Raw genomic sequence first — 26,139 nt, 5'->3', positions numbered from 1 at the left:
AGAGCCCAAGCGGAGGCGGCGCGGAGCGTTTCGGCTCTCAGCGGCTCGGGAACTGGTGTGTGGTGCGAGGCTGCGGCGGAGCCTCTACACTGAAGGCGCGAGAGGTTGGCAACTTTGATTGAAGCACATCGAGCGGCGACAGCAGTGGAAGTCATGAGCGACAGCGGCGAGCAGAACTACGGAGAGCGGGTAGGTATCGGTGGTGCAGGGGGCGGCTGTGTGGTCCCAGCTTCTTGCATCTCTTTCCAGGCCCATCGGCCTCGGGCCGGGAGACTGGGGCGATTTTGGCTCCGAAGTCTGAGACCGGGAGGGATGCGGGTCAGGTTAAGAAGCCCTGGTAGTATTGTCCTTATCCAAGAAGGAGGCCGCCGACGGGTTTAGGTTGCCCGGTACTCGAAACGGCGGTTTTTTCCGTTATCGGGAGGGAAAGATTAAAAATGGCCGCTGCGTCCCCTCGGTGGTGGGGGAGGGGAGCGGTATCTGGTTTCGCCGTTGCTCTCCTGCGAAGCCTCGCCGCAGCCATCTTGGGCTGGCGGGCTGGGCGCGCTGCCAGAGGCACAAAATGGCGGAGGCGCCGCGCGACAGTTTCCAGGCCGCGGGCGGCGAACAGGGGGCGCAAAGAGCGATGTTCTTCAGGGTTTATGCTCAGCATTTAGGTTAAGACAGGATCATTTTGGACCCCGAAAAGATGTGAATCTAAGGTGTTCTTGGCTTCTTTAAAGATGGCAAACTAGTCTGACGTAGACTTAAGTTCTGGGCCCGTTAGAGGGGATTGCGCGCGAGCTTTGTGTTCGGCCTAAATGGCGTGCTTTTCTTGGATGCCAAAAAGGCTGTTAAACCGCAAATAGTTACCGGTAACCAAGTAGATCACGAGGTCGCTGAGGTTTTCTTGCAGATCGAGTAGGTCTTTTTTCCACGGGATGATGAAGGAGAAATTGGCGGGCAACAATTTTTGGCGCTGTTGTTTTCCTTTGTTTTGAGCCATACCTATTTTATGAACCACGAATTGTGTTTGTGCGCTTTTTAAAGTTTCCACCCCAAGATGTGGAGTTTGGTGAGGACTGGATAAACTGCAGAAGTAAAGTTCCCGGGCTTAGAAAAAGCATAATATAAAGCTTGGTCGCGGGTCCGTGAGTACTAAGACGCAGAAATGTCAGTCTATTCGAATATTTTTGCAAACTTGAGAAACAAATTCTAGGTGATTTCATTAGGGCGTTTTTGAAAGGAAAGATCTTAGCTCTTGGAATCTTAATTTATTATGTAACTTTGGGGCCAAATCTGATTAATTTGGTTTGAACCAGTCAGTCCTCGCCTTTATCTATGCAGATGAATACTGGCTTTTTTATTCGAAAGACGATTAATTTCCAGTCAGCAGTATGTGTGTGATTATCGTTTTAAGCTCTTTGGTGAGAAAGCTTGGATCAAGCTCCCAAGTTGTTAAAAACTGTGGGTTATGGTTTCCGCCAGTTGAAAATAACTGGAAACTAGGTGTCGGTGTTTGGACTGGAAGACAAGTGATAATTTCAGTATTCAGCTATTAAAACAATTATTGGGTGCATTTTGAGAAGAAAAAATGGCTGGTTTTAGTGGAGGAGCTCTCAGTTAAATAAACCTGAGTAAGTTACTTGTGTGGAAGTTCGTGAGAGGAAACAATTGCAGGGATTGGGTCCTGGTTTGTGACAGCTCAAGAGACATTATCGTCCCACTAACCAAGCTTTTGAATTGGTATTTTTTTTCTGTTAGTAGGATATACATCCTAGTTACCTCACAATCTTGTTACGTAGGGTTATTCAACAAACTTACGGAGGAAGAGAAAATAATAAAGGTACATGTTACAGATTGATGTTCTGTCTTAAGCGCCTTGACTTGGAAGAGATCTTTGAACTTCGACGATGTGGAGTACTTCCACATTGTTTTCTTTGGCCTTTGTTTTGTCTGTAGATTGCTTTCTAGTTGGTTTATTGGAACCTGAAGTGGTTAGACTAGACCTAAAACAAACACTTTGGGAACACTTTGGGACTCCCAAAGAATGCTTGGCAAAACCATAAAGCTCAATGAAGTAGTTTAAATACAGTGCCACAAAAAGCATTAGGTAGACCAGTCAGGGCTGATTGGCTGAAAACTTCTTTTGAAAGTGCCTGAAAATAGCAGGAAAACTATTGCCTGCAGGGTAGTGATCTTGTACTTGGATGCTATGAATAGCTTATCAAGAGCCTGAAAAATTACTTTCATTCCACTCTTAAGCTGTCTGCCATGCGGGAGACCCGGTTCGATCCCTGGATTGGAAAGATCCCCTAAAGAAGGGAATGGCAACCCACCATGGACAGAGGAGTCTGGCAGGCTACGATCCATGGCGTTGCAGAGAGTCGGACATGATTGAGTGACTAACATAACACTTAAGTTTTCAGACCTTACAAATTATTAGTGTAAATCACTAACACCTACTAATCTAATCATCTAGTGATAATGTAATATTAAAGTCTATCAGCTGAGGTCACTCATCACCACCACCTCCTCGTGGCCCTGCCGCCACTGTAGAAATTTTTTTTTTCTCCTCTCTTTTAGTCATAACCAGACCGGAGTAGAGGAGGTGAGAGCAATAAATCAGCTTCAGTTTGGTTGTTTATAGTGTGTTTACTTATTGGGTGAATATTGACAGAGATGTGATTTTTTTATGTGTTCCTTTGTTTTAAACGTGCAGCTAGGGTGCATTCCTGAATTTTTGTGGTTTGTTGAACACTTTCGGTTACTGCTATATCTTTTATCGGTATCGGGATTTTTCATGTCTTGATTAGACTTAAAATGTTTCTGGTTAGAGCTCACTTCCCTGATCTGGCCAAACCCACGTTAAAGTAAGATATCACTCATTCGAATTCAAGTTTTTTCCAATAATTCCCTAAAATTTCTCATATTTTTTTGCAGAGAAGTTGGCTAGCACCTTTGGAAGGAAGAGGTGGTCTTAGATCTGTTGTCAAGATTTGGGAGAATAAGAACATGATAGGGTCCTGTAGCCAAGTGTAGAGATGTATGGTAATGGGGAAGGTAGTGATAAATCCTATGGCCTAATTGTGTTCACAGTTTAGGGTGTGGTGAAGTTTGGCCTTGGCACTGGTTTGATGCTCTACCCTGATAACTGTAACTTCTTTTTTTCCCTACAATTGGGTCTTTACCTACAGAAACCAGTAATTAAGTGAGGAAGCAGTATTGTAAATATTGTAAATTGTAAAAAATTGTAAAATATTGGAATTGTAAAAAATTGTAAGTATTGTAAATACTTAAAGACCAAGTCTTTTAAATTTGTCTTGCTGTCAAGATTATGATACATACTCTGGTAGAGTATTGCTCATTTTTGCGAAAGAAATGGGTTTACAATGTAGGTATATTACCTTTAGTCTTCTTTGTAGAGATGAATGGCATTTGTATACCATCCCATCAAACTGCCTTTCATACTCTGCAGTTTCTCCTCTTCTGCTTAATCTTGGGTTGTCTTTTTGAATTTTTAGTAATTTTCAAAACTGAAACATCTCAGCCTTTTTCTTCAAGGGTTGTAGCCATTGCACCAAGTTCCTTAAATAAAGAATTAATGTTGGGTGGGAGGAAATAGTTTTGTTTCAGTTTGAGTCTGGTAAGGCAACAAGTCTCTTGAAACCAAGTTGAAGAATATTTTTGGTGGTTTTAAGAATGATTTAATATTGTGGATATGGTCCAGAATTAGAAGGTGGCACCTTCAAACTGAAAATACAAGTGGTTGCAAGGTAAGTACTGGTTTTGTAGAGATTGAACAGGAAATCAGATGATGAGAGATAATGTTAAATGGAATTTGCTTTGTACAGCCTTTTCCATTCTTTATCTCCAATAAAATCCCAAACCTAAATGATAAATATTAGTACTTTCATAGTTTTTTTTACATTGTTTTACATTTCGCCCAAGAGGATAGGGCTACAGCTGTGTATATCTTTTGAGCCTTAGCATGTGTGTTATATTTATCTTTTTTTTTTTTATCACATAATTGCTTTATTTCCTCATAAAAGACAGTGATGAGGTGGTGGTTGAAGTTGGGTAATTTTAAGTGTTTTGCTTTTTTGAGGGGTGTAGGTCACACAGAACAAAATTAGGATTGTCATTTAGTTTTGTTTTTAAGCGGGGGAGGAATTCTTCATTACAGAAAATTAGTCTTCAAATTCTCAAAAATCTTTGCTTTGAATTGGGTTTTGGAGGTTATATTCTGATTTTTATCAATGCAATTGCTAAATATGATAGCATGGATGAGGACCCTTTTTGGGGGGGCAATGATTTTTGTGCTGAGATAATAGACTTAAAAAGTAGTAATAAAACATACTTGGCATTTCTGCTGAAAAGTACTAAATGTTTATGAATGTAAATTCAGAGCCTACTGTTTTTGCAAAGGATCTTTTAAAAGCATGGGGTTAGAGCTGATTTAGGCTTGTCATGATAATATTTTCAGAACATTTTCTCAGTCTTTGAGGATTTTTCTATCCAAACTTCTGAAAAGTTTAGCTGCAGAAAGAAAATAGTCCTTAATGTTGATATGAGCATTGATTTTTATAGCATAATCAGTGAGTTTTCCTTAGCCCGTCCCAGTTATTAAAATACTGTCTAGTCAGCCTAATGAGTTTGCACTTATTAATGTTGCATAAATTCCAGTTATAACCACTAGAATGATTTTAACAAAAATTGTGTTGGTGGTGAGACAAATTTCCGCTTATTTCTAAGTAGGACCTCTTAATATGTGTTTAACATTAGCCCAGTAGTTGGTCTTCTGGTTTTATTGAGTGGCCACCGCAACTTAGCTGAGTTTGAAGAAATCTAATGCTTATATTATCTAGCAGCTTATTTTGTTCTTCAAATATAAAGAAGATTGGGAAGGGGTAGTGAAATATCAGCAGGAAGGCATTCATATTGAAAAATTGTCATATCTAGAGCTTTGGCCTCTATTCAGCATTTTCTGAACCTAAGCCCTGTATATATATTTAAAGTTTAGGAGGCCTTAAAGGGAACCTGCTTGGGCATTCTGATTCCACGATTACAGTTGTGCTGCCAGTAAGCATTTCCCATTACATTTTAGTGATGGATATTAAGAGAAAACAATTACTCTGACTCCCTTAAGTAAAAAGCTTTAAAAAAATTTTTTCCTTGGATTAAATAAGCAATAATTGACTTTGAAAAACTAGACTGAAGATTACGCTTACTCTCTTAGAAGAGACATCATAACACTTCCATCATAGCCATGCATGATTGTCTTTGTGATCAGATAGGTATAAAGGACTTCTCTTTTTTTTTTTTTTTCTTTTCCTAAGGAAAGTTTTATTTTCAGGAAAAAACTAGGAGAGGAAATTGACAGTGAAGGATCATAAAGTGAGAAGTACAAGAAAACTAGGATGTTTTAGTAGAGCAGTATTTTGTTTAGGATGTTCAATAGACACTTCAACTTATTGATCTTTTAAGTGATATTGAGTCTTTTTAATAATTTCAGGAGGTGAGCTGCAGTTTTATCCACAGCATTGCCACCTTTAAAAGTAGGGTTGCTCCTTTGGACTGCAGAATATTTTAATAATCATTGGGGGGCTGGATTTACCAAAAATTCTTTGAAAACACCGCAGTTGGGTTCAGGTTTGCTCTGCTTCCATCACAGCTCCTTGCATACAGTAGTTGGTTGACTTGATTTGGTCTTTTTATGCTTTAGTTTTAAGTTAGTAAGTTGGGCCATTCATATTATAAAATCTCACTAGGGCAGCTTTCTAGAGGTGGGTTAAACATTAGTCCAAATTTTCAAATTCCCTGACATTGTTTTTCTACAGGCTACTTTTTCCGTTAAAAAGTGTGACATTAAATACATATCTTGACCTTAGTCACAATTTGTAGACCTCTTCAACCCTGAGCCTTGTCATCATTGTGCAAATGAATTGTCCGTGCTTTTCCTTTCTTGCACTTTTGTATTGTGTCATTTTTTGACTAGAGATGTGCTTTTGACACTTAACATACTTTCTATTGATGAATACAATAAGTAAGAAGTGTGAAATGTAATTGTAGTTCTTAATGTTAGATGAACAGTAAATGTTCAGTTGCGCACTTCACATTTCAGCTTAAGCGTGATAAATCTACATGGAGTAGACAAATGAGATTGACTATATTTTAGAACCAGCAGGAAACTAGTTTCAGATTTTTGAGCTGCATATTTTAGTTTTTCTAAAAAATCCAAAGCAAAAGGGATTTTTTTTTCTAGTTTCAGTTTTGGCACTGGCTTTTATCCTGGAGTTTTAAAATATTCTTCATCCTGTTCTTTTTCTATTAAGGTTAATGTTGAAGAAGGAAAATGCGGAAGTCGTCATTTGACAAGTTTTATAAATGAGTATTTGAAGCTCAGGAATAAGTGAAGCTGAAATTTGAAAAAATAAAAGAAAGAATGCATGCTAATTATCAGACCAGAAGTCCCACTTGTAGAATATTGAGCAATTTGTGTGAAGTGGGGAAGATGAAAGAAGTCAGAATTTGAAACGGAAGAATGAAGAAAAGAAATAAAAATGAAGTTAAGATAAGAAGTAATCTGGAATCAGAAAGCACTACGCTAAGTAATTACTAGTCTGTTTATGTGTCCCTGTATATTTTGCTAAACATGCATGCATTATTTGTTTAATAGAAGAAATATATACAGGGTAAAGAAGTGCCTTCCAGGGGAAACGTTTAAATTAGGTAATTCTAATTTTAACTTCTTAGTCAACTGATTGAAATGCAACTTTTAAAAAAACAACCCTTTGTAGTCAAATAGGAGGCAGGAATGAGCTCTCCGATTTGGATTTGGGTAACAGCCGGCTTCATGTTGTCTCCTGGATTTTTCATCTCTGACATTGCTGGTCCTGGGGCGTGAGTACTTCCAGAATTGAAGTAGGTGGTCTAGGCCACCCTCTCTGGACTCAATGTACTGACCCCTATCCTTCAGTACAGATCAGTATAAGTAGAATGTTGTAAGTTTGTCAAAGTTTTCCTAAAGAATGTTATCAGGATGGTTATAGAACCAAACCCCCAAAATCCATTGGACAGGATCCTTCCTTTTGGCATTTATGAAAAAATTAATTTCTTTTTAGATGGCAATAGTGGAAAACTATGACCATTTAGGCCCTAACTTTAAGATGCATGTGTGCTAAATTCACAAGATGATTCTTAATTCTCTAATTCTTATTCCAGCTGAATGACTGGGTTACTGCTAAAAAGTTGTAGGGGCTTCCCTTAGAATGAGATAGGTCATATAAGTGAACAGGATACCTAACTCCACAGTGGCAGTAACAGTAAGTGCCTTATTCCCTTTTCTTATTTTCTGCTATTAACAACTTAACTGTTAAAATGGTGTGAGAGATAACAGATCATAAAGTAGCTTTGCTTCTGGTTCTCTACTCCTACCACTTGCTGGAAAAATAGACCTAAAAGTTCTGTCATTTCCCTTTCTGTATGCTTGTTTTAATTGAACAGAAGAGTCAAATGATTGGTGCAGTGTTGTTACTTTCAGTTGGATGGGGAAAGTTCATGTGTCAAAATAACACCCAGTAGTAGGCAACCAACAGATAGCTTCTACTCTGTCGGGAAAACTAAGGCTATCACTTCTCCCTGAAATTAAGATAGCCTAAACTTTGAGAGTTTTGAACCTCACAACTCTTGGGGCAGTGTCTTAAATTACTTGGATTCATTTTCTGATAGATACTTCAGGGCCTACTTGTGTCAAATTTGTGCTTTTTCAGTTCTTTATCTTGCAAGCAGATGATTACACCCATTTATAGTTTCCATCATTTGCCCTGATAATTTGTAGAACTTGCCACGTATAAACTAATAACATTAAATTGGTAGTGTTAGTTTTGCATTCTGAATTACTTACAGATTAGGCTGAGGCAACGGATGTGAATGGATGTTAAATTTTTATTCAAGCTCATTGATTCTTTTATCAGGAGACCTGAAAAGTCCTTGGGGTCTGAAAGAGAAAGTATCTGTTAGTCATGTAAGGGGAAGAAGCAGTTTGGAGTTTGTTTGGAAAGGTGTAAAGTGAAAGTAAACACTGATGCTAGTGGACCATCTCATCCATTCAGGTTTTTGCCCCGCTTTGGCCAAAGCATCTTGTAGTGTGAGAATGCCTCTCCACCTCCGGCCTGCGTAGTAGGGGGAAACAGACTTCTTGTCCTGGGGCAAGCGTAAGGTACATGCCCTCAGGACGGCTAATAAATGACAGGGTGGGGAGGTGGCAGAGAAGGTGACAGAAAACAAGGTTTCAGGAAAATGACTGTTGAAAAAACCAGATAAGTAAGAAGCATAAAACTTGAAATTAAGTCAGTGAGACTTAAATAAGCATCACAAATATGTATGGTGTTTTTTTAAGAAATGCAGATGCCCAACTCCAGACCTAATAAAATAAGCTCTGGTTGGGGATCTGTATTTAAATGCTCGGTAGGTTTACTACATATCTGTAAGAGCCTTTGTTGAAGGTCTACTCTATTGCATCTAGTTTTTAAAATATGTGAGAAACCTAGAAATTGGATGGTTATTCCTACTTCTTTCATCTCTTTCAAAAAGTTTTTTTAAGATTCTGTCATTCTCAGAATAGGGAGATACTGGCTAGTATTTTGTTGGAAGGCTGAGTTTGTTTCTCCCTGATGTGTTCCCTATTGATTAGTACATGACTAAGATTCAGTTTGTAAGAACTTGATTCCCTGTGTGGTTTTCAGGGAATTTTTGCTTGTGTTGTTCATGCTCACTTTACATTTGTGATCCTTTTCCTTGAGGTATTGGTAGGGTTTTAATGTGTTAGCGCTGAAGAGTTTTGTGAGCCCTGAAAGTGGTCTTTGAATTTTTTGTGTTTAGGGGCTTTTCTAGCTGATTTTATGGATTTAACCATGGACCAAGGTTTAAAGCTAACTTTATGCTTTTAGATTTGGCCTTCTAGACAAGGTAAATAACCTTGCATATATTTCCAAACCAGTTAATAGCCAACATAATTGCAAAAGGGTTTATTTAATTTTAAGACTACCTCTGATATGAAAGGTAGGAGGTAGAGACAGAGTTTCTGTGTTAGCCTAACAAGTGTCAGTACAGAAGAAGACTTAGTGTTCCAGTGGTTTCTCCTATTCCTGGTCTGAGAAATGATTGTTCATAAAATACATCTGCATATAGCCAATTAGTTTTAGAGGTTTAGTGAAAAGTCTTATAATTTCACAAATACTGTTATTTTTGACCCTTGATCTGCTAGAAACCTCATTAAAGTTTATTCTGAGGCTATAACGACTTTCTTTTCCTTCTTGGTGAACAGATTGGTAAAGCACCTCAGCTTAGAATAAGGCTTTTCTGTTTTACTGAAGCAAGAGGCTTAAAAGAGGATCTTGACTTTCTACTCTTTTTTTCAGATGAACTGATTTTTGTTAACTATAGTTATTTTATCGGTAATCTTTTAACTCTTATTGTGAGGCACCCATATCGTCTCCCTGCTAGAGCAGATTGCTTTCTTTTGTTTCCACTAAAGGTCATAATCTTTCCATGAAGTCATCTTTGTAGCGTTGGAATAAACAAAGGTGTTAGAGTCCCTCTTTCTACCTTATCTTCTAGATTAGCTTTTGCCTGTTGAATGATTGCAGAAACTGCATCCCCAATTTGAGAACCTCTTTATCCCAGGAGAGGAGGATTGTGCTTTTGAATGTCCAGAATATTTGCCAGAGGAAGTCAAAGGATTGTTAGTTGGGGTCCTCAAAGCCGTAGTGCCTCTCTTAAACATTCCTCGATGATAAAAGTAGCTATTTTCACTAATAATTAGGGGTGTCATCTTTTACTTTGACTCTTTATTAACTCATGGCAGGAAGGGAGAGTAGCCATGTTTCGTAGCCATGTTTCACGCCACTTCACACGGTTTTGTGTGACTTTGAAATTTAGAGTCATTTGGGGTATAGAGACCAGAATTCATTTTGCCCACTGAGTTACTCTTTTTCTAAACTTTAAGCCTTGTTTCTTCTGTGTTGCATGTAAGTTTTGTCCTTAAGCATCATAGGAAAGATCTTCAAAATTTTCTCCACTGTTCTCTTAAGTCACAGAACGTATTCAAAAATGTTTTGGGCTGTGATTTAGATGAATTTTCTACCTTTATCCTTTTAAGAACGGCTGGAGTGTTTTATTCTGCAAGTCTGCCACACAGGGCGGTCTCTTGTGATAAAGTTTTATGCCACTTCAACATTGATTGTTACCCCTACAGCAACTTACCTGTAATGTTGATTCCTTTTGAGTCAAGCCATTTTAATTCTGTGTTGGGCAGGAAGATTCATGAGATTAATTAATGCCTTTAAGTTAGATGAAGGTGGATAACCTGAAATGTTGTCTTGTTTGATGATACCTTGGTTAGCTGTCAGACTGAGTTAATTGTTATCTTTTCCACTACTTCTATTTTGGTGCCTTGGCAGAACGTTCCTTTAGCTTTTTTCTCTAATTATATGTCTTTGGTTCACCAAACTAGTTATCCTGTTTGGCCATTTCTTCGCTAGTTCCTTTTAGAGATTTTGTTTTTGTACAACCTACCTACCAGCTAGTCACAGCTACGATAGGGAAAAGCTTAGGTATAAAGTATGTATCTAGATTCTGTTTTTTACATACAGTTCCTGAACTTCCCTTCCTGAAAGTAGATTAGGAGCCTGTGATCTAAACTGTTGAAGTTTTAATATGTCCTTTCTGTATATAACTTTTCTAACTGCTTATTCCCAGTTTCCCATCGATTGGCCCTGGCTCATCTACAGTTAGCTGAGGAAAATCTCTGGTACCCTCTTAATTCTTACCTCTGCAGTTCATTCACTGCCTTTCGACTGTAGCTTCATCTGGTTGCTTTGAGATCTGTAAGGGCTTCCTACATAGTTGGATGGACAGGGTCTACAGATCTAGTCTCCTTCAAGCTGGTCCTTGCTCTCTAGGTTTCTGTTCTTCCTCTGTGACTTGAAACAGTACTGTCCTTGTCTTTTTTCTCCACTCAGCAATAAATAAAAGTTGAAAATAAAGTAAATTTTACAAATTTCATAGGTTTTTTTTTTTTTTTAATTGATGGCAGTTTGACTGAAATAATAGGTATGAGGTATAGGTGTCATAGTTAATAAGGTTCTTTCTCACCCTAGTCTTTACGGAGTAACATTCCCAAAACAATCCTTGGGCAGTTCCCTTAACTGCTTGGCTTGGGCACCCATTTCTGAAGAGAGTGGGGTCAGTTAACTCTTATCCCTGCTCCCCAAGAAAGGTGGAAGTTCAAGTTAATTGGCTTATGTCAATTGGAGCAACGTAACTATTATACCAGGTATATTCAGTTCCTGCCCTTACTATGTTTTCTTATCTTGGAAGGGGATTGCTTTCCCTCACCATTTATCTCACCACAACTTATTTGTTTTTAAAGTTGCCCAGAAAGTATACAAATTAAACTTTTGACATCTACGTGTAGGAATCCCGTTCTGCTTCCAGAAGTGGAAGTGCTCATGGATCTGGGAAATCTGCAAGGCATACCCCTGCAAGGTCTCGCTCCAAGGAAGATTCCAGGCGTTCCAGATCAAAGTCCAGGTCCAGATCTGAATCTAGGTAAGAAAGACTGTCTTGGGATTTTCTTGTTACTCTTAGCTTTCAAACTGGTGTGTGCTTTTGTAAACTAGGAAGATAGAGAGGGTTAGATCATTTGTTGGCTTATTTAATATTGGTACGAGAAATGAACTTAATTGTTAAGTTCTGGGAGACAAAAGACTAAGTGGCTAAGAGCCTGGGCTTTTGGTGTTAGGGTTCATATCTTACCTCTCTGTTTTTTTCTGGCTTGGGCAGATTACTTAACCTTTTCAATCTTAACTTCCTTATCTATAAAAGATGAATTAGCAATAGTACCAGTTCTTCAGAATTGTTGTGAGGATTCACTGAGTTTATGTGAACTGCTTATTAGTATGGCAAAAAAAGACTACAGAGCATTGGCTTTTAGAAACTGCAATTCTTGATAAATAGGTGTAGTCTAGTATGACAAATGTACTATAAAACAAAAAACCTTAACAGCACTTTTTTTTTTTTTTTTTTTAATGTTCAAGTGTAGGCTATATATCCTGGTTTGCCCAGGTCAGCCCCAGCTTGATGCCTACTGTCAGGCATAATTAACAGTGCCCCTTTTCTCTCTCACACTGTATTCTTCCTGGGTTAGATGACAGTTCATATGATCACTGTAGTTAAGAGCAACTGGTTGATTTTAAAACTGCTGGAGAATACTGCTTGTAATGGTGATGTTATCATAAGTCAATTATGGGCATAATGCAAGAAGCTTAAAAATGAAGGATGGTATTGTGAAGGGTAAAGGTGGACACAAATCAGGCTAGTATGAAATGTTGCATGTTTTGTGATTTTTAATAGATACTGTGTTGTTTAATCTCTTTAATTATTTAAGATATGATGGAAGGGACCTTTAGTTACTGATGGTTTTGGAACTCTTCCTAGCACAGAAATGACAATATACAAAAGAAAAGTATTGATCCCACTACATACCTGGATTGTGTGTTTTACCTTTTGAAGCTTAACTTTAGAATAACGTTTTGAAAGAATTAAAAGCCATATCCTGCCGTCAGCTATTCAGTCATAACCTTGAAGCCCTTGTCTTTCAGGTCTAGATCCAGAAGAAGTTCTCGGAGGCATTATACAAGGTCACGATCTCGGTCCCGGTCCCATAGAAGATCTCGTAGCAGATCTTACAGCAGAGATTATCGAAGACGGCATAGCCACAGTCATTCTCCCATGTCTACCCGCCGGCGTCATGTTGGGAATCGGGTAAGGTGAAAACAATTATTTCTGAAGTAGTGGACACTGTATGAAGCCACTTTATAATTGATGTATAGTATATTCCCCTCTGTTTTTGGTGTTTTGTTCTGTAATAATTTAAAACTGATAACTTTTGATGCTGGAGCTTTAGCATGATTCCTCTCTAGAGCCTTTTCAGTGTTTGGAGATTTTTTTCTTTTTAAAAGATTATCTCCCATATATGGTCTACATTTGAGCTGTTGATCACAAAAATTTAAGATACTGTCACACTAACAGCACATCAAATAAAAAATTCTCTGTGCAGTACGGTTAATATAGTTAGATCATATATCTATGTTCCATACTATTGTTTGAGTTTTCTGGGTTTAATATGCTTTAAAATATGCTATGATTTTCCCATTTAGTTTTAAGCAAGTTTCTTTCCAGTTTTAAAGCTTTGCTTGTCTTCCATGCTGCTGCTAAGTCACTTCAGTCGTGTCAGACTCTGTTCAACCCCATAGACGGCAGCCCACCAGGCTCCCCCGTCCCTGGGCTTCTCCAGGCAAGAACACTGGAGTGGGTTGCCATTTCCTTCTCCAATGCAGGAAAGTGAAAGTGAACTCGCTCAGTCATGTCTGACTCTTAGCGACCTCGTGGACTGCAGCCTACCAGGCTGCTCTGTCCATGGGATTTTCCAGGCAAGAGTACTGGAGTGGAGTGCCATTGCCTTCTCCATGTCTTCCATGAGAAGTTACAAATGAGATGGCATTTAGTGTGTTTCTTTTGTGGTTTTTATTGAAAAATATACAAGTAGACCTATAGGGAGTGTATGTTTTTGAAAGTGGGGTGGAATTTAACTATAAAATGTATGTGCGAAGTAGTGAAACCTTTAAGCAAACTCATGGCAACTGGGATGTCAGCAACATTTATTATTATTATTTATAAATAATATAATAATATAAACATTTATTATAATAGTTGACGCTGCTTAATATCTGTTTTTAAAAAGTTTGGTACACATCTGTAGTTTCACTTGTATGTATATTTGAACACTTATGATTTTTCTATAGAAATCAAGCTGAATGTACTTCTGTATCTCTTTGGCAGTTTAGAGTCTCCTATTGTGTGAATGGTATATCTTAATTCACCATTATGAAGTTTTACCTCTCCTCTTGCCCCAGCTTATAGAGACATAGTTCTCTGCATACATGCTTGTGATGCTGATGTAACATTACTTTTAAAATGCTGTTTTATTTCATTGTTATCTTTTCATATTAGTGACAGTTTGGCAGGGGGAGTTGATATGTGATGCTTTTTAAAAGTTTTTTTTTAATCTATTTTTCTATTTCTAGGCAAATCCTGATCCCAACTGTTGTCTTGGAGTATTTGGATTGAGCTTGTACACTACAGAAAGAGATCTAAGAGAAGTGTTCTCTAAATATGGCCCAATTGCTGATGTATCTATTGTATATGACCAGCAATCTAGACGTTCAAGAGGATTTGCCTTTGTATACTTTGAAAATGTAGATGATGCCAAGGAAGTAAGTAAAAAGTCTTGTACCTTTGTGTTAAAAAAAAAAAAAAAAAAGGTATATACACATGCTTTCACTTTTACACACACGCTCAGAGTCTTTAACTATTCTTCCTTGGATGACTTTTGCTTTAGTAATTCCATCAGTCGTGTCAGACTCTTTGCAATCCCATGGACTATGCAGTCCATGGAATTCTCCAGGCCAGAATATTGAAGTGAGTAGCATATCTTTTAATGTGGAAATTTCAAAGATTTGTAGCATAACAGCAAAGTGACAGTTTGGTTCTAAATTCCAACTCAGTCTCTTCCACCATTTTATTTGAAGTAAATTCAAACATAGTCAACTGTTTTCAGATGTGTGCCTAGATATAGATATTTCTAAAATAGAAGAATATTAACAGTCCAGTTTGGAATATTTAATGAGTGTTTACATCAGATTACTTTCTAAAATGAAAACATTAAGAAGTGATAAAGCTATGACTCAGGATAAAGGAACTGGTTTTGATTATATACTGTATACTGGCAAGTGATTTTATGTTTTGGATGTTGAGGTAGAACATAGGAAGTAACTTTTTTTGGCTTTGAGGCTTATGGGATCTTAGTTTCCCAACCAGGGATTGAACCTGGGCCACGGCAGTGAAAGCACCAAGTCCTAAACATTGGACCTCGAGGGACCTCCCTAAAATTTTTTTTACAGAGGCTAAAGTAAAAATTCGATGTGTGACTCCTGGCCCATTTAAGAAATTTGAACTTCAGATACATGGGGGTGATTGCTAAAGTCATCTCCGATAATAAGGAGGGGAGAATCTTGAGAAACTTAATGACAAGCCATCTGAGGTTAATATTGAGATTAATAATTTTGAGCTCTAAATAAAATTAAATGAATAGAGTAAGCCCATCTACTAAAGGAAGAATTAAAAGCTGAATGCAAGTGGTTATAATTTAAGAGATTTAAGGAATGCTATGTCATTCAACTTCATTTTGGTAATAATTGATGTCAAAAATGTTAATAACATTTGTCCAAGGTTACTTACGGAATCGGCTTCTTTGTTTTTCTACTTTGTGTGTGTGTGTCCTACAGAACCACAGTTCCCTTTCTGAAAGATAGTATATTTTGTATCTAAATCAGTAATGCCAGAAACTGCCTTGAGGCCTAAAACAATCAAACTAGAAAATAGCATAATTGGAATTAGAAATCTAAATTCTATTTAGATAGAGAGGTTATTTGTTTAAATTGTGAATAAACTGCTATGTCTTTGGGATGGGGTATTTTTTTTCTTCAGTACAGTATATTTTCATTTTAATGTTTGAAACTATATGTAATTCAAGCTTTCATCCCAGCTCTTTGCTTCCATAGCAGGGGTCCTCAAATTTGTGTAAAGGATTAGACAGTAACTATTTTGGGCTTTGGGAGCCATAAGAGCTCAATGACGGCTTTTCAACCCTACCATTGTAATGTAAAAGCCATATAAAATGCAAATTAATGAGGGGCTTTGTTTCAGTAAAACATGGTCACTTAATTTTGAATTTCATTTCTGATGAAATACTACTTTGACACCCACACCTATTTAAATTCTTAGCTCGTGGGTCATAGTTTGCCAACTGTGTACTATTTTATAGACTTATAGGTACTGTCAAATCTATAGTTGGTACAGTAATTTCAAATAGTTCATGGCTTAAGTTGGTGCTCACGGGTGGCTTTTTTTTTTTTTTTAATGAACTTTTCTAGGCTAGCTTTTGTAAGTAAAGATTTGATAGGCAGAAAAACTTATTAATAAGCTGTCAGATATAATGCTCAGGCCTAACTGAAACATCTAGTTGGGTTTTATATATAGATAATAGTTAATTTGGGGCTTTGTTCATGATGTATATAACAACTCATATCTTTTGAAGGCAAAAGAGCGTGCCAATGGAATGGAGCTTGATGGACGTAGGATCAGAGTTGACTTCTCCATAACGAAAAGACCACATACTCCAACACCAGGAATTTACATGGGGAGACCTACCTAGTAAGTTTGTTTTCAAGGTTGTTAAAATACTGACAGTTCACTTTAGGGCACAGGGAGGCTTTTGGCATTTCCAGCTGACTAAAACTTAAATTCAATATAAATATATTTAGTAGAAACATTCGGTTGGTACCATAAATTGTGATGACATGTAATAGATTAATCACTTCCTACTTTTATCATAAAGAAATGCCATATATTTGACATTCCTGGGTAATTAAATGATTCTCATCAGACCAGTTTTCCCACTCTGGGAACTAGTAAATATTAATGTAGGTAAAACCAAGTTTGTATAAATCTTATTCACAGTGGCAGCTCACGCCGTCGAGATTACTATGACAGAGGATATGATCGAGGCTATGATGATCGGGACTATTATAGCAGATCGTACAGGTATGTTAACCAAAATACAAAGTTTTTAAGTTGTTGAAAGACAAATAAGCGCTTCTGGTTCAGTTGCAACATAAAGCAGCACTGTTTAGCCTTTGATAAAGGTATTTACCTTTAATAAATTGGAGATCCAGAGATTAAACTGGATTTTTTTTTGGCCGCAACTCAAAGCATGAGTGCTAAGATGCTTTAGTTGTTTCCAACTCTTTGCAACCCTATGGACTGTAGCCCACCAGGCTTCTCTGTCCTTGGGATTCTCCAGGAAGGAATACTGGAGTAGGTTGCCATGCACTCCTCTGGGGGGCAACTCACAGCATGTGGATCTTAAATTGCCCAACTAGGAACCAAACCTGTGCCCCCTACAGTGGAGTATTAAACCAGTAGACCACCAGGGAAGTCTCTGGATTTTATGGTTATACTTTTGTTTTTGGTATGTGTATTTTTAAAGCACCAAGTAGTAAACCAATGGGACAATAAAATTATAGACCATGCTCCAGGCTCTCCCTCCCCCCTTTTTGTTTTTTTAAAGTGAGTTTCATGAACTGATTTTGAATATCATTGCTTTATAAAGCAATTTTTGGTAGCTGAGGAATTGTGTTGAAGGGCAGGGCAAATTGATTCTTGGAAAAATCTAAAGAAATTATTTAAGGATTAATTTGCTATAACAATGGTAAGAGGTTTATTATTAACAATATTGAACATTTTTCAGGGGTTGATAGGGAAATGCTGATGATACTAGGAATACTTTGGAAAGTAAAAATGAAGTAAAGTTCTCTATTTAAGCAACAGCAGGTAATTTAGATCTTGTATTGTTAGTCAAAATGTAAATTGTGTAGTAAATATTGACCATAACAGTTAATCCTTGATACCCTATTTTGGTGTGGTAGTGAGCTGTTGTCTTTTTTTGCACACTATTCTGTAATTTTTAGAAAGTTGACAGTCCTGACATTTAGCACGGACAAACCTTCTTAAGTGGCATTTCTGTACTGACATGTAGGGGATTGATTTGTGGAGGATGCAAACATTAGTCTTAAGAGTACTTAATATGATACTCATTTTAACCACCAGGGAGAGCTCTATGTCAGTTTGTAAAGGGGTGGCAAAAGCAACTCTTTATTGCTTAAAGGAAACTAGCTTTCACTTCTGTTTTAATTTTATTGCATGAATTGTGCATTTTTAAAACTTAAAATGTTTGTTTTCTACCTTCACAGGGGTGGAGGAGGAGGAGGGGGAGGATGGAGAGCTGCTCAAGACAGGGATCAGATATACAGGTACAGGAAAAGATTTCTGTTTAACATTGCTTCTGCACTATGTGAAGGTTTTTACAAGAGAATCTGGTATATAGGAATTTCCTGATGACAGAAAAGTTTTGCACTGGCCAGGAAAAGATTTAAATCTGTACAATAGTAGAATGGCTCACATAAAGATATTTGTTATTCATATTTTGATAAATTATAAATGGCATTCATAAAATTTATAAATGAGAAGTTTATAAAAATACTGTAACTGAAGTCAAATGACAATGTACATGGCTTAATTTATGTTCATAGAGATTGGGCTTGTACTTGTTATCACTCAGTGGTGCCATTTTATACCTTAATATGAGATGATGGCATAAATGAAGAATCCATAATATTTTAATCTTATTTATCCCTAATGGTTTCATTAGCTTATTACAAGCATTTCAGAATAAGCAAGTAATTATTCAAGTCTATCTTAACACAAAACTAAATCACTATGAAATTTGGGGTGTTCATTCATAGGGTGTGGTTAAAATTAGTGGTAATGATGATTTTCTTCTCTAACCCAGTTTAAATTTGTTAGGTATAATGTTAACTAGCAGATGATCAGATTCAACCTCTTTGATAGGGGTTTTTGGTACTGGGCCTGATAATGTGCTTCATTCTCAGGACTAAACAGACCTTACTACAGTGTTTTTGAAGGTCAGCTGAGGGTCTTTTAGTTTTGGAAACTGATAAAGGGATCAGTCACTTTAATCTGTGATCTATGGAGTCTTAGATGGTCTTGATATTTGTTTACAGAAGACGGTCACCTTCTCCCTACTATAGTCGTGGAGGATACAGATCACGTTCCAGATCTCGATCATACTCACCTCGTAAGTTTTTATTTTGATATAATTTTGTTATAATAGTGTGACTTGCTATGACTTACGGAAACAACAGCAGATAATGGGTTGATTCAATTAGTATTTCCTCAATTTTTCTGTAGGGTTCAAGGAAGTATATGAAAACAACCCTTGGATCTTAACTCTTGTTACTAATTAAAATAGTACATGTGTATTTTGTCACCATTTGTAGCTTTTTTTTTTTTTCTTTTTTTTTTTTAAGGAATTCTTAAAATTTTTTTTACAGCTTAGAAACATTTTTGAGTGACTTTAAGGTTGCTTTCAGATTGAGTTAGCTAAATTCCGCTATTTCTGTTTAACATTGGTTCTGCACTATGTGAAGGTTTTCACAAGAGAATCTGGTACATAGGAATTTCCTGATAACAGAAAAGTTTAAAATTCTCAACGTTAAATGTATGCACTTGAGTATTGAAGTGTATTTATTTCCTTTTTTTCTAGGTCGCTATTAAAGCATGAAGTTGAAGACTTTCTGAAACCTGCCCTAGAGTTGGGATATTGTTTGTGGACAATATTTTTTATTGTCTCCTGTTTAAAAAGTGAACAGTGCCTAGTGAAGTTAGGTGACTTTTACACCTTTTATGATGACTACTTTTGGTGGAGTTGAAATGCTGTTTTCATTCTGCATTTGTGTAGTTCGGTGCTTTGTTCAAAGTTAAGTGTTTTCAGAAAAGTATGTTTTGCATGTATTTTTTTACAGTCTAAAATTTTGACTGCTGAGAAGTTTCTATTGTACAGAACTTCATTTAAATGGTTTTTCTACTGAATCCAGGGTATTCTGAAGATCGAAGCCTGTGTGTAAAATGCTACCAAATGGCAAAAAGCAACAATAAAGTTTGGTTTTTACTTTTCTTTCTAACATATCAATGCTTAGCAGAACTATTCAGATTAGATTGTCAGTAGTAAATTAAAGACAAAAATGCCCGTTCTCCTCGAGTCCATGAAACATACCATACTTAATATACCTGCAATTAAGTGATAAAAATTATGCTCTGTAACTCTATACTGCTAGTGTTAAAAACTAAAGATCTTTCAATACAGCAAATGCTTAATGCTTATATAAATGTGAATTTGTCAGCCTTTATGTAATCTGTATTATATATAGCAGGGAATAAGATGAGTTACACAATGTATGCCTTAAAAAGGCTATTTCTTAAAGCTGTTAGAAGGGGATAATGGTATTTCAATTAGTTATCAGCAAGTGACAATACATTCCACCACAAATGTACTCTTGTTCTTCTAGCTTTTAAGACTATATGGAAAAACTGGGTGCTTCAGAGTTTTGAGAAAAAAGAAGGGAACACTACACCTGTGTTGTGGATGATCTGAAGACTTTGCCTGTTCATTTTTTAAATATTACTTTCAGGTCCTTTGCTTACCAAAGGAGGCCCAATTTCACTCAAATGTTTTGAGAACTGTGTTTAAATAAACGCAAATGAAAAGACTTAAAAGGCTGGTAAAACTCAGTTTATAGAGATTTTGTTTTAACTTTGCTACATAAGAGTTCTTTTATAGTTTTTAGTACCTTATACAGTATTCCTTGGACTGAAATGTATTCTTTCTGTTGTTAAAATTGTTTTAAATAGGTAAATTTTGTACTCCTGGAAAATACATTTAAAGTAAGTAACCAGGTCTTGGAATGAACATCTCCACTTGGGGATGGTATTGTATTAAAATATTCTCCACACTTGCCCTGAAGGTGCCTGAAATGAACATTTTTTCTAGGATATTTTCATGGTCAATTCTAGGCAGGTAAATAAGTTTGTTAGCCTGCTGACCCTTCTATTATTACTTGAAGGGCATGGCAACCCACTCCAGTATTCTTGCCTGGAGAATCCCATGTACAGAGGAGCTTGGAAGACTACAGTCCATGGGGTAGCAAAGAGTCTAGACACGACTGAAGAGACTAAGCACAGTATGCCGAGGCTGCATCAATCATAATGATGTAGTAATTTACCATAGGTCAAACAGCAATTAAAATACCAATGCCAGGATCTGAACTTGACCAGTCTCAATCTGTAGTCTGTGCTGTTAATGACGATGTCATTTAATCTGGGTAACCAGATGAAAAATGTTGGTAATAGAATGTTAGGTGCTAGGGTGAGATGGGCTGAAGAGTGGTGAGAGTCCTGTTCTGGGATAGCAAGTAGTACACTAAAAAAGTGTATCATGGTGGTCATCTTGTTTGCAAAAAGTGTTTTTGTAAAAGCCATAAAACTATATAAGCATATGAATTTTGAAGACAGCACATAGAAGCCAGATAGTCACAGAATTTGGTACAGACACATTTCTTTAAGACTTAAACTATTTAAAACATGTAAGTTTTGTTCCTACAATTAAAACTTTTGCACTTAATTGCCAGCCTTTTGTCCCCTTTGGAGCTCCTCAGAATACTTTCCAAGTGTATCTGAAAAGCTACTGCTTGCATAATTATTAAAACTCAGGTATACTACAAGGACTTTGCTGCTGTTCTCAGCTAGGCTCTCATAGGACAGCTGAGGTTGACTGATGGACTGCAAAGACAGGTTTGCTTCACACTGCAGATTTGTGGATCTGTTTCACATGGCTCAGCCTCCTTGAAGTAGACAGACCAGAACACGTTCCTCCCACTATGATGTGGAAACACAAGTTAAATCAAGTACGTTTTAAGCTTTTGTATTAACGTCTCATAGGCAAAAGCAATTTGGCATATTGGTATGTGTGTCACTTTCTCAGCTTCCCAGCACACAGACATGCTGGGAGTATATCCCAGTGGCAGCAAACAGTCCTGCTGAGAGGCAGAGCCCAGCTAACCTTGTTCAGTTGCTGAGTTGTATCCAACTGAGACCTAGACCTGGTGGGCTGCAGCAATCCAGACTTCTCTGTCCTCCACTAACTATGGAGTGTGTTCAAATTCATGTCCGTTGAGCGCCTGTGTCCTTTTGTCTTTAGTCTTTACCATCAACAAGGTCTTTTCCAATGAGCTGGTTCTTGGCATCAGGTGGTCCAAGTACTAGGATCAGCATCAGTCCTTCCAATGAATATTGAGGCTTCCCTGGTGGCTCAGTGGTAAAGAATCTCTCAAGGCAGTTTCAGTCCCTGGGTTGGGAAGATCCCCTGGAGAAGGAAGTGACAACCCACTCTAGTATTCTTGCCTGGGAAATCCTATGGACAGAGGAGCCTAGCAGGCCCCAGTCTGCGGGGTTGCAAAAGAATTGGACACAATTTAGCAACTAAGAGACATAACATAGACTGCCTAAATCCCAAATACTTCTTTAGCCATCCTTTGCATTGAGAGTATTTCAGCAAAAAGTGCTTGCACAACACTTTAATCAGTAACACTTAACCCCAGGAAGCAGGGTCAGTAGCAAATTAGAGTGGGTAGGTGATAAGGAGGGCCTTAAAGATGGCAGCCATATGTGAAATGGGTGCAGGGGTGGACCTGAGGAGTGGAGAGGTGGTGCTGTCTAGCTGAGATAATTTGACTAGTGTTGACAGCAGTGGGATAGGCTGTGGTGTCCAGGGTTTGACAATGGTGATGACCTCACTGAACTGACTTCCTAGTGTGGCTTTGGCTGTTAAACTTCCTTCATAGCTCAGTTCTTAACTCCTATAGTCTACAAACTTCAAATGTTCTTAAAAATGGACCTCCCCCCCCCAAATTCTCTGCTTGTCATCTGGCATTTTTTGTTTACAGTCAAAAGTCTTGACAAACACTGCTTGTCGTTTGTGATGCCTAATTGGTAGCCATCTTTGTAGTTGCAATTCATATTCCTAATACATTCTTCACTTATGCAGTGAAAGTGAATGTTTTAAGAGGTAAATAAGATCATATAATCCCTTTGCTTTAAAATCCTTCATTGATTCTTGTATTTAGATATAAATCCAAACTTCTTAGTGACCGCAAAGACCTTCACTATGTAACTGCACAACCCACTGGGTCTCTCCATCTGCATCTCCCAGTTTTTCTTTTCATACTAGAAGCAGGAGCTTCCTCAGCTTTAGTAAATTGGAATAGAAGCTCCAACAATAAGCTCATTGTGAAGAAAGGAAAAAGGAGGAGGTAAGATGACAAAACTTGGAACTAAGTACCTATTATGTTACTTCTCAGACTAGGGACCAATTCCCCTAATTTTTATTTGGTTTATTGCCTGCTTGACTTTTGTAATCACAATACAATTTAAAGCTTGCTTTAAAATGTCAGCACCTTAAAATTCTTTATTAAAAAATATTTTAAATTTCCTAAAGTAAAGCCATTTATGTTCAGGTTGATTTACTTTTTCAATACAATGGATATATAGTTTTTAAAACTAGAAGTCACCAAGTTCATAAGATTCTCTCCCTGCAGGAGATTGTCCCTTTAGGTAACATAAGAATTATCTGATAATTGTTTAAAAAAACAACAACACTGTGCTTCAGTCTAAATGTGCTATTTGGATTTAAAGGTTATCAAATGATTTCTGTTTTTTAGTTCAGCACATAGGAGCTTGGAGGTCACCTTTGCATCCTAACAATAAATACAAAGTTAAACAACAAAAAGTCAACAGCTGTTTTTAGATTCATAAGAGAGTTAAGGTCATGGGGCAAACTGCCGTCCCCCAAACTGGAGACAGGCAAATCTCAACATTCTGGAGCAGAAACCTACAAGTAGAAATCTGGGGGGAAAAAAAAAACAAAAATAAAAACAGTACTATGGCCATAAGGAAATTCTCATAGTTCTGTGAGCTTTGCCAGCTCAACTAATTTTTCAGTGAATGTTGAGAAGTCCTTTTTTGCTGTCAGAGGGAGAGAAAAAGGAACCACCATGAGATTCCATCAGAACTGTACCTCTTAAGATCTGGCCCCAGTTAGAGCCTGCTGGGATTTTATCAGAGCCTCACTGACCAGGAACAGGTAAATGCTCAACTCTAGCTCACTAGCCATCCTGTCCCACCTAAAGGGAAGGAGTTGAGGGGGGAGGATGATGCCCAGAAGCACTTATAAAGTTACAGGCAGAGGCACAAGCACAAAAAGATACCAATAATAAAGAGTATAGACCTTACCCATACCAGATGTACACTTTACTAAAGGCTTAACAGCAATTTCTGAGTGCATTATGTCCAACTAACACCAAGGGGGGAAAAAAGGGCATACTAAAAGCAAAATTGAAGAGAGTAAGCATTAGAACCAGACAGGGATATGGCAGGGATGCTGGAATTAACAGACTGGGAATTTAACTGTGATTAGCATGCAGAGAACTGTGATGGGTAAAGTAAACAGCATGCAGGAACAGATGGGCAGTGCAAGCAGAGACATGGAAATTCTAAGAAATCAAAAAAATGCTAGAGATAAAAAACATTAGAAATGAAGAATTCTCTTACCAGTCTTAATAACAGGACATTGCTGAGGAAATAATCACTGAGCTTAAGGAATTCATAGAAACTGCCAAACTAAAAAAAAACTGCGATAATTGCAAAAGGTATGGCTCATATGTCATGGCAGTACTAAATGGAGAAGAGAACAGAAGAAATATTTGAAACAGTAATGACAGAATATCCCCCATGTTAATGTCTGTTAACAGACTCCTGTGACTGAATGTTTGTGTGCCTTCAGTAAACTGAAGCTTAATCCCTGATGTCATGTTACTTGGAGTGTTAGGCCTTTGGGAGGTAATTAGGTCATGATAATGGGGCCTTCATAAATGGGATGAGTCCTATAAAATGGGCACCAGAGAGCTCCCTTGCTCTCTGCACCATGTAAGCACACAGTGAAAAGATGACTATGAATCAGGAAGTAGATCCTCATCAGACCCTGAGTCTGCCAGTGTCTCCATCTTGAATTTCCCAACCTCCAGAATTGTGAGAAATTTCTGTTTATAAGCCACCCAGTTTATGATACTCTGGTTAGAACAGGCTGGATGCCCGACCACAGATCCAAGAAACTCAACAACAAATGGTAAATGCCCCCAACCACACCAAGGCATGTCATTTTCAAAGCACAGATAACTGAAGATTAAAAATTCAGAAAGAAGCCAGAGGAAAAATACATCTTCCTGTAAAGGAGCACAGGTAAGAATTAATCTGACTTCTCAGAAACCATGAAAGCAAGAAGAGAGTGGTGTAACATTTAAAATGTTGAGAGGACCCCCTCCCTCCCCCCCCGCTCCAACTTAGAATTCTCTGCCTCATGCAATTATCTTGGAAAAGTGAACAGTAAAGACTATCAGAGCGAATTCGTTGTTAGTACACCTGCCTAGCAAGACGAACTCCAGAGAGAAAAGGAAAATAGAAACTCAGATCTACATAAAGGAAAAGCATCAAAGGATTAAGGAAAGGTAATTTTTTTTTTTTTACTGAGTGAACATTTTGTTGAAAATAATAGCAATAGTACTATTTGATTAACTATGTGATTATGTATGCTTATATATATCATATTTACGTATGCTTATAAAAATGGAATGATAAGCGGTGCTAGGGATTAGAATCACTTTATTGAAAAAGTGCTCACAGTACTGGTGAAGCAGTAGTGTTATTTTCAAGTGGACTTAGATTTGTTGTAAATGTATAATGCAAACAAGGATAACTTTAAAAGAAGTACAACTGATACGCTAAGAAAGGAAAGAAAATGCAAATACAAAAAATATCAAAGCCACAAAAAGAACAAAAATAGGAACAAAGAACAAGTATAACACATAAAAAATAGTAACAAATATGGAAGGTATTAATCGAACTATATCAGTTGTGTCTCTTTGCGACCAAATGGACTGTGGCCCACCAGGCTCCTCTGTCCTTGAGATTCTCCAGGCAAGAATACTGGAGTGGGTTATTGTGCCCTCCTCCAGGGGATCCTCCCCACCCAGAGACCAATTCTATAATCCCACATGCCGTATCTTCCGTGACTTCTGCACTGCAGGTGGATTCTTTATCCCTGAGCCACCAGGGAAGCCCAGTGGTACGAATACACACATTGAAAGACAGAAAATGTCAAAGTGGATCATAAAACAACCCAAATACTATTGTCTACCCTAAACCCATATATAGATTAAATGGATGGGGCCTTCCCTGGTGGTTTAGTGGCTAGGCCTCCGAGCTCCCAATGTGGGGGGCCCAGGTTCAGTCCCTGGTGAGGGAACTGGATCCCACAAGTTGCCACCAAAGAGTCCACATGCCACAGTGAAGATCTAACATTCCATGATCCCGTGTGCCACATCTAAGATCCAGCACAATCAAATACAAAAAGATATACCATGCTAATACTAATGGAAAGACAGCAGGAGTACTCTTAAATAATTTCAGACAGAGCAGACTTCAGAGCAAGGGAAATTACCAGGCTTA

The 26,139-nt window shown here is 37.7% G+C and overlaps 1 protein-coding gene across 8 annotated transcripts; it reads left to right on the top strand.

The window, feature by feature from the left end:
• Positions 1–20,298, top strand: TRA2B (transformer 2 beta homolog). 8 transcript variants are annotated; one of them, XM_086398043.1, is made up of 11 exons: positions 1–189; positions 6,315–6,590; positions 7,204–7,304; positions 11,459–11,592; positions 12,645–12,807; positions 14,130–14,318; positions 16,202–16,317; positions 16,624–16,707; positions 17,916–17,975; positions 18,747–18,820; positions 19,289–20,298. In XM_086398043.1, the coding sequence occupies exons 5-11, from the start codon at positions 12,775–12,777 to the stop codon at positions 19,297–19,299; spliced, it is 567 nt and encodes a 188-aa protein (XP_086254169.1). In that variant the 5' UTR covers positions 1–189; positions 6,315–6,590; positions 7,204–7,304; positions 11,459–11,592; positions 12,645–12,774; the 3' UTR covers positions 19,300–20,298. The 8 variants fall into 8 exon arrangements, with proteins under 8 accessions (XP_086254169.1, XP_086254150.1, XP_086254178.1 ...); XM_086398024.1 differs by lacking the exon at positions 7,204–7,304; XM_086398052.1 differs by lacking the exon at positions 7,204–7,304 and having other exon boundaries at positions 11,414–11,592.
• The last annotated feature ends 5,841 nt before the right edge of the window (positions 20,299–26,139 follow it).

The sequence above is a fragment of the Bos grunniens genome, chromosome 1, assembly GCF_055505025.1.
Source record: "Bos grunniens cultivar Pamir isolate PY7600 chromosome 1, Bosgru_T2T1.0, whole genome shotgun sequence".
NCBI lineage: Eukaryota > Metazoa > Chordata > Mammalia > Artiodactyla > Bovidae > Bos > Bos grunniens.
The sequence above is the reverse complement of the archived record's forward strand: the minus strand, read 5'-3'. Positions and strand labels throughout refer to the sequence as shown.